General features: G+C 30.7%; 1 protein-coding gene across 30 annotated transcripts in view; it reads right to left on the bottom strand.

Annotated features, from left to right (window-relative positions):
• The window catches only part of LOC143045293 (uncharacterized), a 127,456-nt gene that overhangs the window by 28,826 nt on the left and 85,709 nt on the right, over positions 1–12,921 (bottom strand). For 26 of the 30 annotated variants that reach the window (XM_076217701.1, XM_076217710.1, XM_076217708.1 and 23 more), the window contains 3 exons: positions 10,956–11,070; positions 8,548–8,619; positions 6,715–6,764 (listed from right to left, as the gene is read on the bottom strand). In XM_076217701.1, coding sequence (XP_076073816.1) covers positions 6,715–6,764; positions 8,548–8,619; positions 10,956–11,070 — 237 coding nt within the window. The remainder of the gene's footprint in view (positions 1–6,714; positions 6,765–8,547; positions 8,620–10,955; positions 11,071–12,921) is intronic. The other 4 variants (XM_076217700.1, XM_076217709.1, XM_076217712.1 and 1 more) reach the window with 1 other exon arrangement.

Here is a 12,921-nt window from a genome sequence, read left to right as displayed (position 1 = left end):
CAAAGATATGGACAAACAAACATTATTACAAGAAATATGATTTTGATAATTATCTATGGCATTGAGATTGATTCTAGGGCTATGGTAGCTCGATTACCAAAAGATAAAATAGCAAAAATTTTGGGTCTCCTTAACATATTTAAGGTAAAAAAGAAAGTTATTCTTCGAGAATTACAGTCTCTTTTAGGTTTATTGAATTTTGCCTGTAGTGTTGTAGTTCCGGGACGAGCATTTCTTAGAAGGTTATTCGATCTAACAATTGGCCATTCATGTCCTCATTATAGAATTACACTTAATTCAGAAGCGAGAGCTGATTTGAGGGCATGGTTTGATTTTGTATCTAATTACAATGGAAAGTCCTGTTTTTTGTTTCAAAAATGGGTGTCTTCCGAATCATTAAAGTTGTATTCAGATGCAGCTGGGGTTCATGGGGGATATGCTGCTGTTTTTGGCAGTACTTGGTTTGCAGGGGAATGGCCTCAAAATATGCTTCAATTACACATTACAATAAAGGAGTTGTTTCCTATTGTTCTTGCTGTGGAAATATGGGGGCATTCATTGTCAAATCATAAGGTACTGTTTTTGACTGATAATCAGGCGGTTGCTGATATTATTAATAAAACTTCATCACGAGATAAAATTTTAATGAAATTGGTCCGCAGGTTAGTTTTGGCATCGCTGAAGTTTAATATACATTTTAAAGCAAAGCATATTGCGGGTAAGACAAATGTAGTCTGTGACTTGTTGTCTCGTTTTTCTTTTCAGAAAGCCCATCACATAGCTCCTTGGTTAAGTCCAACTCCAGTTTTAGTGCCACAGCATCTTTTGAATCTATGACGAGAAAATTATTGCAAGCTTCACTATCAACAGCAACAAAAGCTTCTTATAATAGAATGTTAAAAGCATACGAACAGTTCTGTAAGGAACATTTTCCTTTATCACAGGCTTATCCATCTACGCACATGATGGTGTCTCATTTTATTAGCTTTCTGTTTTTGCAAAATTATAAACCATCTACAATAGCATCTTATGTTTCTGCTATAAGTTATGTTCACAAGTTAAAATGTTTGACTGATCCTACAAATTCTTTTTTGATAAAAAAGATTATCAAGGGTACACAAAATTTGAGGAGTTCCTGTGACACCAGATTACCCATTACAAAAGAGATCTTATCAAAATTATTGTTAGCGGTTTCCAATGTTATACGGGATCAGTTCAATCAGTTCCTTTTAAAGGCTATGATGTCTTTGGCATTTCATTGTTTCCTCAGGATAGGAGAAATTGCTGTTAAAAACAAAAATGAAAACAACAAAGTTTTACAGTTGTCAGACATTTCTGTGGGTTATAAAAATCAGGTCCCAATAAATATGACCGTCACAATAACATTTTATAAACATAGTGACTTGCGTCCCAAGACTATTTTAATTACTCGAAACTTTGGTAATATGTTTTGCCCTGTAAAAACAATGATGGATTATATAAAGGTAGCAAAACACAAGTCAGGTCCCCTTTTTCAATTTCTTTGTGGTACACCAGTATCATACACTTATTTCAATTCCTCTTTGAAGTCCCTATTAATTTGTATAGGTTTAAGCCCAGAGCATTACAAGGGTCATAGTTTTAGAATAGGCGCTGCAACAAGTGAAGCAGCTAAAGGCACATCTTTATCTGTTATACAACAAATGGGTAGATGGAAATCAAATGCATTGCAAAATTACATTCGAATGGATAATTTTTGAGTATGATTTGACGGGGGTCAACAGGGCTTGCTCTGCCAAATAAATTATATTTTTCCATTATGTATTAATTAAGCTGGTAGAGGTCAACAGGGCTTGCTCTATCTTTTACTATTTTCTTTTATTTGCGTTTATTTAGAGTAGACTTTTATGTCAAATTGGATAGAGGTCAACAGGGCTTGCTCAATCCATTGTTCAATATTGTTTGCAAAATGATATGTAAATATATTTGTATTGTATTTTTTCATTTTTGCTAAATTTTATATATAACTATGTATTTTGTCTTTGATTATATTGTTTCACTCTGCGTACCTTACACATTTAAGTTACTTTAATGTTGGTAATAGGATGAACTTCAAGCAGTATGACATGGGAATGTAAAGGTCAAAAGGGTTTGCTTTACATTGGCATTTCTACTGGCCAAACAGTTACGGTAGAGGTCAACAGGGCTTGCTCTGCCTAATTTTTTTTTTTTTTTTATTTACACTAATGTTTTGAGTTGAAAGATATGTTATTTTTCTGAATTTTTCCTTTTGTCATAAAAAGTAGTCTCCAAGGATGTCTCGGGTGGCGGTCTCCCCAACTCAGGGACTTGGGGATCATGGCGGTATTTATTCCCCACCTTTGCAATTGTTGTCATTTATTCAGTTTTGTTTGATGACATAATTGTCCATCACTGTCAGTTATATAATGCTTTATGATATTCTGAATAAATGACCTTTTTCACAAATCTTGAGTTAGATATTCTGCAAATGAACTCGCATCCTTGGTTTCCATTTTCATGTCTTTATTTGGATAGGAAGAAAAGTTTAGCTGACAAAAAATAAGTTTTATTATAATAAAAACATTTTTGGCAGTAAATTTTTATACACTAAATTTTAGCTTTATGGGCTACTGTTTCAACTTGTGTAGGTTTTATTTCTTATCAATGGTGTAATAAGAAACCGAAAATTTCCATGGTCTTTGTCTAGGAATTATGCAAGTTTTCGATTACAGGCAGTCAAGGTCAGCATGGTCATGGCATGATCAGGGTCAATACTAATTATCATTGGCCACAAATATTTTAATTGACCAATGAGGTTAAAGTGCATGCTAACTTTCAACAAGCGTCAAGTTGCGCCCGCATTATCGCAATTGCACTGAATGCTACTAGACGCTATTTTTGATTTGCCAGAAAAGTAAAGATTTTCAATTTCCCACCCACCTACACCCTCTTTTTTTTTTAAAAGTTTTAGTATTATTATTCTATCATATATATGTTGATTGTATATAATTGTTTGTTTATGTTTTGTAATTTGTTTATTGATGAGTGGCGGTATTTATTCCCCACCTTTGCAATTGTTGTCATTTATTCAGTTTTGTTTGATGACATAATTGTCCATCACTGTCAGTTATATAATGCTTTATGATATTCTGAATAAATGACCTTTTTCACAAATCTTGAGTTAGATATTCTGCAAATGAACTCGCATCCTTGGTTTCCATTTTCATGTCTTTATTTGGATAGGAAGAAAAGTTTAGCTGACAAAAATATGATTTTGAAAAGCACAATTTCGATCTGGACAGTTTTGGGCAGCTTAAACTTGCTTGCTAAACAAAACTTAAAAAATATCCCAATATTTACATAGTTCAAACTAAGGTAGAAAATAAGCAGATAACTTGCTTTGTAAATGACTATAAAATCCACACCCCAAGGTAATATAATCTGACCTTTTATTTGGACTCAAGACACACTTATAAGTTATTACTGAACAATTTTAAATATATATTGACAATTCATGATTTAAAATCAAATCATAGAAAACAGATCTTTCATATTGTTATCAAATTGAAATTTTATTCAAATAGGATATTAATTCATATTTTCATAAGTTTTGCGTTCATAAGGTGAAAGAATTAAAAAGGATGCCTTTGTTGGAATAACATAATAGTATTATTGGACAAAACCAAGGTGGTTTACATAAACACTCATTTTCCAAATCACTCTTGTTAAAAACTTCTGTCATTCATGTATATTATTATGCTAAAATTCAGTCACTCATTCTCATAAACTATCTTTTGCGAAAAATTAAATTCAATCTTTTTACTGAACTTTAAAATATTTCTTGAAAAAAAAAAATTAGGTGAAACTTACCCGCAATATCTTGCAATCAGAGTCAGCATCGTAATATCACATAACGTTATTTCACAGTGACCAAAACGTCAGATAATATTTTTTTACCTGTCTTCACAATTTTTTTTAAAGGGTCATTTAAAATTAGCCTTCACCTTGACTGTTTTACAAATCATAACAAAAAATTAAATCCATGTTTTTCACAAGTCATCATAAAATTTCCACAACTATATCACAATATTAAAATAATCATATGAAGTGAAGTGAGAAAAAGAAAATCCTTTATTTTGCATCAAGTCACTCAAATGTAACGTTCACCTTATGTTTTAAAGGGAGATAACTCCAAATTTAATTGCTGTTTTCATTTTGGTGTTTATATACATCGATAAATGTTGTGTGGGCAAACAAAGCAATCTGTCTCTAAATACTATTATTATGTATCTTATCTATTCTCATTTAATTAGATGAAGCTGATAAATTACCTGAGGTATTTGATTATCTCACCTGTAATTACCTGGGAATGAGGTCTTCAATAATAAAAGGCCAGGTGTCACAAACAGGAAAACAATGAAGGTGAAAAAAACATTGATCCATAAAATAATAAACTTTTAACTTGCAGATACAAAATTATTATGCAACATCTGTCGTGTTTACTGGTATATATATTTTGCATTGTGATAAAATACGCTTATTTATGATTTACAGTTTTATGTAAGCAATTTGTAAAATCAATTATGATTTGCTTAGAAGTATCAAAGCATTTTGTTTTACAATGTGTAATCCCCTTTTCGGCTGTGATTGTAAACCTCCCATCCCAAAACAAAATCTGTATTTTTACAATCACATTGTTTCCATAATTCAATTCAAATATTCAAAATTGTTCAATTATTATTGTAATTAATCATTTTTAATGTATATATGAGAAAAAAACAAGCTGTTGAAAATGTTACTAATAAATGTTCGTTGACATCATAATTATCAAAACTAAAATTGATAATGGTAGGAATATCCCAAAAGAAGCATTGTTCTTTCTTTTAATGGGTTATTTTCACTTTTTGTTTTTATTAACAATTTGAGTCTGAAACAAGGCAATAAAGACTGTGCTGTATTTATCATTCATGTGTCATGGCCTTTTAAATGAATTTAAATGAAAAGTAAATGAAGTGGCTGTCTTTTGTTGATGTGGTTCATAAGTGTTTTTCATTTCTCATTTTATATATAGATTTGACCATTGGTTTTCCTGTTTGAATGGGGCTCTTTATAACTTGCTGTTCGGTGTGAGCCTGCAAGGGTCTGTGTTGAAGGCAGGACTTTGACCTATAATGTTTTACTTTTACATATAGTGACTTGGATGGAGAGTTGTCCCATTGGACATTGGCCCTCATACCACTTCTTCTTATATCTATTTGTGTAGGGTTAATTTGGTAGTCAAGTGCAATCCACCAAAATCAAATGAATGTGAAACTTCTAAATATGGAAGTTTTTAACGACCTTGACTGGCTATACAGCCCTTGCACGGTCGTTTTTTTGTCTACAACACCCGGTATTCCCAGGCGGTCACCCATCCAAGTACTAACCGGGCTCGATGTTGCTTAATTTTGGTTATCGGACGATACAGTATGCTGTCAATATTAATATGGGGTTCCATTTAGTAAATTCAATTTCAATTGATCACTATTTGGTAAAATTAAGTACAAATAGTACAGTAAACATAAAATTTTGTAAAGGTCTAAAGTTAGAGAGATAGATGTGTAACAGCTGCCTTACAATGAAAATAAGGTTTGAATACTTTTTAGGGCAAAATAATGAATTTCATTGATACAGATTTCTAGATGAATTGACACTTGCAATTATATCAATAGCATCAACTGCCCGACTTAACTGAATTTACCTCACAATGTGTAAATAATTTATTTGTCTAACCCATAAAAGTACACACATAGAATTATGAATTTGCTGCATCAATTCACCAGAGACAGATTTGTACAATAGATTATACTATTGATGTTTATCACACAAACTTAAATGTGTTGATCAATAATGATGTAAGAATTTATAACACTTTGTTTATTTTATTGTTTTTACCTGCCTGTAGGGTCAAGTAAGTAACCAAAGGTGAAAACAACATCTATTTTTAACAAAAGGCCCTCTAAACATCAATATTTTAGCCATTATCATTCCTATTTTGGTCAAGAAAACATACTTTTACAATGTGTTAATAATTGGTACATTAATTTTATGATCTGATATCAGTTATATGATGACCTGAACAGGCCAAATGTTTACATCTTCAAGTTCATTTTATGGTCTTCTTATCATGTTGTTTTACTGAAGGAGGCTCTTAAATGAGTAGAAAATTACAAAACAAATTAAATTTAAATTTATGCATAAAAAAAGAAATCAAATTTCCCACAAAAAACTTCCGTAAATTCATGAATGCCTATGTGACAGCTATCCACCAGAATCTAAATGCCATTTACACAGTAAGCCACTGACAAAGTTTTAACAGTTTGTTACAGTAAGTACCACTAGTTCTTAACAGTACAAAACTAATATGTAGTATTTACACTACAAAGCTTCAATACTGTAACAGGAACCAAAAGTATGCAAAAAGAACAGGATACATGGTAAACATTCTATATATGGTTGGATCTTTGCAAAGATGAATACTTAGCTGCAGTATCGTCTGGTATTTTCAAAAATGTTTCTAAAACCTTTATATGACTTTATACAACAATTACTTACATGCTCTTCTCAAAACTTTAGCATTTTTGAATATTTCATGATAATTTAGAGAAATATCATTTATCTAAGAAGTTGATGACAAAAGGGAGGCAACCCATGCAACACATAACGAACACTTACTATCTACTGAACTGTCCTGGTTTATCTATGGGAGGATTATGGACAGCACCCTGAAAGTAAAGAGAGATCCATTAGATCTTAGTATATAATTATATGTCTTTAAACTGAACACTTAAACTCTGGTATTGTGAACTATTTAACAGACAACTGGATTATAACACTTCATTACATAATAATTTGAGAAAAGTCATGGAAAGATGCAAATGTTCATTAGTGAAAATTGTACTTGTTAGGGTGTATCAAAGGTTAGTTGAATGTAATTTCGGCTTATTCAATACCACAATTTTTTGTATGACTGTATGATGATGATGTAACCTAATAGTGGTGGATCCAAGTTTGTTTCCAAAAAGGGAAAAGAATTGAGATTTAGAAAATTCAATGGAACTTCTATGGTCTACCTAATTTTGATTTTACAATACCAGTTGAATTTCATGCTTAACTATTTTCATGCTCATCTACAAACACGTTCATATCAATGACATGTGAGATCATCTTTCTGTAAATAATATTTCTGTACCAATAATACAATAATTGTATCATCCATTTAATTTTTGAGTTTGAAGTTTTCTTGCATCTAATCGTTTTTTTTTTAAATAATTCAAAATAATCTTGTAAATGTGCAGTATAATTTAGGTAACATCTGCCACTGAATGTTAAGTAATGAACAATCAATCAAATATCAAAGGTTTCTCCTCTCCAATTATTAAAAAAAATCTTTTATCATGTTTTAAATATAAATATGTCACTACTTGTTAGAAAAAGTTAACATTAGGGTATTATGATATCATGTAAAAAAAATAAAAAAATAATTAAAGTATAGAAATAAAATAAAATAAAAATAAAACATGTATGTGCTTATGGATAATGGATCAGGCGTCTATAAACTAAAATCTGCAAAAGCTAAATACTAAAACAAAAGAGTAGTTAGATAAAACTTGGTAATACTGTCACTATCTGCTGTCCAACTAGCAACTACAAACAGCATAAAAACTTGTACCAAATCATAATGAGAAGCCTAAAATATACAAATACTTTTAGTCTTAAGGAACTATTGTCTGATAAGGATTTTTTTTGGGTTTTCATAGATTTGGAAAAAATTACTTTTATTATGTATTTTGAAAACTGTGGATTCGTCTATTTTCGTGGGTACCAATTTTTGTGGATCAAGGGAAAAAATCATTTTCGACAATATTTGACTTTGAGATTGCAAAGCCTGTAAACAAGCCTGTAAACAAGCCTATAGATAATTTGTTCTTTGTACATTCAAATTTATGGTTCACCTATACTCAGAAAATCAATGAAAATTGGTATTCAACAAAAATTGGTATTCAACAAAAATTGGTATTCAACGAACTAAAATGAATCCACAGAATGGTATTTTGCTCTATCAAAATTTGCCTACATAACAAAGACAGAAAAAAATCTACTTGCACATTCCTAAGCAATCTATAATTTTCTGAGAACAGAAAGTTTAAAATGTTATAATATATAATGGATGTTAAAAAGTAAAACATTATCACATTCATAAGGGAACAGCATGCCAGTGATAATTGAAGTGAAACAAATCGACAATATCTAAAAAGTTACGATAAAATAACATACACAAAACTCCCATTATATAAAAAATAAAATAATAGACTCATATGAGGAGTCCACCAAAAAGTTAAGTATGAGGGGGTCACAATGATTTACATGAAAATTAAAACTGAAAATGAATAAGTATGAGGATTATATAGAGATAGATAATTAATCAAAATCAAACTGTGAAATAAAATTATAGCCAGAAGCCATAGCTAAAAGCATAATTTTTGTGCAACCATCACGCAATACTACCTTCGTGCTATCTGTTTTCTTTTTTCTCTCTGTTGGAGAATTCTCCGAATACGAACGATATCTACCTGGTCCCTACATGCGTAATTAAAAATACAAAATAATAACACACATCCCGTCATTTCACACAAACACGTCACAACATTTAGTCATTGTAAAACCTACCCGTTCATATGTGTGTCATCAATAATTATTGGATTTATATTTCCAGAGATAAAAATAAATTTCAACATCCAAACACAAACATTGATTTGTTTAATGTCTACATCACAAATCAATCCTGTCAACAACAAGGTCTTTGTTTTCTTCTCCACTATGCAGGTACACTAAAATCATTCAACATGCAACATATGAAAATTCTAAAACATTGGGTGGGGCTTTTGATTCCAATTAACATGTCCATTTGTTCATCTGATGAATTTTCACTTTTGTATAATTTCATTTTTGAAAAATAGTATTTTCCCATAGTATATCTAATAATAACATCCAAATAAATTGTGTTGTGTTAAATTGAAGTGCTTGATGATTAATATTTCACAACAATAGTCAAATGAATTTACTTTGGATACTATTGTTTAACATGGGATTAGAAAAAGAATACTTTTGATCAGAAAACTGCTTTGATTATTTTTATTAGAATATGTGGTTTTTGTTTCAAATAAATAAAATAAATGTTATTTTGTCATTGATTTAATAAAGCTTTGTTTTTTCAAGATAAACAAGTGTATTTTATATTGTAATTCCCTTGATGTGCCTCTTTTCACTAATCAATAATCAGGTAAAATTGATTCAGAAGATGGTTTTTCTATTTACCAATTTTGTCCTTTGTTCAGGATATCACAAAAACTATAAATTAACCAGAGATCTGGTCATCTATCTGCCTTTAGCATAATCATTTTTTATGAGAAAAAATAATTATAACATTTGTTTTCCTAATCCTAATACTACCTTGACATGTAATGTATAAATTAAGGTTAAAAAAAATTCTCTTTATTTTTGAAATATCTAGAAGTAACTTAACTAGTCGGACTCAAATGGAACAATTAATAAAGGTAACTTTGAAAAAAAACCAAGTGGGTGTATCAGGGGTACAGTTTATGACAACGTTGGTCTATGTGACCTCACATATTTAGAGTTTATGAAGACCATGAAAATAAATTAAATATAAAGGAAATGACTCCTGTTGTTTTCAGTTTTATTTTACAGCACAAAATAATAAATATCTTTTTAATCACCAATAACAGACAACTTATCCATGCTTGTTGCATATGCAGTAACTTTTGCCATACATTCAGCAGAGTGCACATGCATAACATTCCATACACCTTAATGCAACCAGTGCATGCTGTAATTGTAATGGTGCATCATTCTCATCAGACTCTTTTTTAAACATTCTTATTTGAATGAAAGCAATACAATGGTATTCATATATCATATCTTTTGAATATCAGGGAAAGGCACTATAGGCTTGTTTGTATAAAGTAGCAGATGAATTTAAGGATGCCATCACTATTACTGCTTTAATAATTTTTTCCTTTTTATTATCGTAATAAATCAATCTTAAAAAAGAGCTTTTTAACACTAAAGGAAAAGAGCAACAGACTATATCAGTTGTATAAATTAGTCATAACAGAGTACATACTGTAAAACTCTAGACTAAAACATCCCCATTATGATTCAAAATTATGGTTATCAATTTTAATTTTCTTCCTAACTGTATATATCTTCTTCAACCAGAATGAAACTCATATGGATAATGTGATATGTAATATATCATTATCATGATTATGCAAGCTAAAGAACTTTCATTAGGTGAAAAAGGGGTCATCTAGAACAAAAAGTACATGAAGGCTGTAATCAATAATAATTATAAGAAACTATAAACACTAAATATTTAGTTGGAAAACCATTAAATCTACTTTTGCCTGTTGCATCTTTATTTACAGTAACTTCAGTAAGGGGACCATTTAATTGATTGGAGATGGCCACAGATATCATTTCTAACTTGATGTCCATAGTTGATTGTGACCAACCTTTTTCAAATAGGTCATGTGGTTTCAGAGTAGAAGACTTTTTAGAAAGTTTATGACGATGAGTAAAAGACGGACAAAATGATGAAAAAGGCCCATTATGACGATGGGTAAAAGACGGACAAAATGATGAAAAAGGCCCATTATGACGATGGGTAAAAGACGGACAAAATGATGAAAAAGGCAAACACTTTCCCGTCAGGTTAAATAAGCTAAAATTTGGTTTCTGAAGGCAAGCAGTAATAGAGGGGGCTTTCTACTTCTAAATGAGTGGGATAACGAATATCAGGCTTTACAGTAATACAAGGGAAGGCACTCCGACTGTACTTTATAGTTAGTCTGACAGCTATAGAAGAAAAAGAGGACACACAAAATACTTACAGTTTTTGCTTCTTGAAATGCTAGAGATGAGAATCCAGGTTCATAATCTACGATACTTCTTGGTTGACATCTGTACTTCTCTACCGTTGATCGTGCGTTCGGTGGATTCCATTCACTGTTGATAAATAAAGAAAAACATTCAGTTAATAGCCCTCACATTTCAGTGAACAAGATGATTACTGAAGTCTTACATGTAAAAGCCAGGATTAAAGGTAAATATTTCTTTACCAGAACAAGGTGTCGCTTCAAAACAGCTGTTGCACAATCACACTTTTTTTTTTTAAATAAAGATGTCACTTATAAAGATCGTTAATTTAAACCAGACGTAACAACACAATGATGATGAAGTCCACAATTAACAGATTTTAGAAGTGCTACGGAAATATCAAATTGCTGTGAGACTGAAATTGATTTTAATTATGATGCAATCTGCAGGTTTTTACCTGTAAATTACCAATAAACCAAGCTGTTGAGAGAGAAAAGATTTCATAATTGATTGAATGCAAAGGATATTTATGACTTTTTAATAATCTGTGGTTCACACTATAAAGGGCATTATTAACAATCCATATAGTATCAATTTCAGAAACAAAAACTTTGCCTTATATTGATTTATCCTGATTAATAATTCAAAATTTGAAAGGACAGTGACAGGAATGGACACTTGGGAAACCATTCAACTCATTTTAATCTAGTGCTTCAAACACATAATAATTAAACTCCATATTGTTCCAGCAATGAATAAATTAAATTTTAATTGATTTCTTAACCAACATAAAAGTAAATTACAAAGGGACTTTATTTATTCTGTTCAGACACTGGACTGATCATTTAAATGTTTACTACTGGGATAAGTTCCTTACTGCTTCAAATTGTAATACATAGAAGTTTTAAGTTATATTCATTTTTAAAAGAAACATACTGTAGGTTTATTTATTTTCATTGGTACCAATTTTCATGGTTTGAGGAAAACTCACACTTTTTTGTGGATATTTGATTTTTATGGTTTGAGGAAAACTCACATTTTTTGGGGGTATTTGATTTTTTGGTTTTGCAAAAGTCTGCAATAAAGCTTATAAAAAATATGTGCTTTGTTTGGACATTCAAATTCATGGTTTAAATATACCCATTAAGACCACGAAAAATGATATCCCACGAAAAGTATTGAATCAATAGTAAACATTAGTCATCTGGTTTATGAAAATTCTTTATTCTGAGGTATCAAACTTGTATTTTCACTTATTATACCCTGACATATAACAAGAAGATATGTCTTGAAGTTGCTGAGAAAAACTTGATGATAATGTGTTATAAGTGCATATATTTTTTTTAAAGTAACAAGTTTTTGGCAAAGAGGAGGTTGAAAATTAAAGGATTCAAAATGTGGCAAAGGGTATGTATGGCATAACTAGAGGTAGCTGTGAGATGTAGTTTATGAGGGAAATGTGATTAAAATTCCATATGGTGCATCAAATTTTAAAGATGTTTTTCGGCATACAGGAAGCTGAATTTAAATGTGCCACATGGTATGGTATTTAGTGCTGTATATCATGTATAGATAGCTGTGAGTATGTTGATGAGGGAAATGTGATTAGAAATTCTATGCATGTTTTCTGTATACACAAAGTTCAACTGAAAATGTGTCACATGGTATGATATTTAGTGCTGTATATCATGGATCTATAACTTGTTACTGAGAAATAAGAAATATGACAGGAATATGGACAGAGCTTCCAGAATACCTACCTTTCATAGAACATAAGAGTATAATTAACCAGGGTATAAGTGTCTTAAGACTATATTTCTTGTGTATAAAACATATAAATCTCCTTTTAGTTTATACCTCCTGACAATCTATAGAGTCAACTTCTGATTGTTTAATGGCAGTGTTAGTTAATCCTTACAACAATAAGATTCGTACAACATTAAAAGCATGAAGTGATTACTCAAAAGCCTTCTATCTATA

The sequence above is a fragment of the Mytilus galloprovincialis genome, chromosome 9 (genome assembly GCF_965363235.1).
Source record: "Mytilus galloprovincialis chromosome 9, xbMytGall1.hap1.1, whole genome shotgun sequence".
NCBI classification, from domain to species: Eukaryota; Metazoa; Mollusca; class Bivalvia; order Mytilida; family Mytilidae; genus Mytilus; species Mytilus galloprovincialis.
This window is presented reverse-complemented; position numbering and strand designations above follow the sequence as displayed.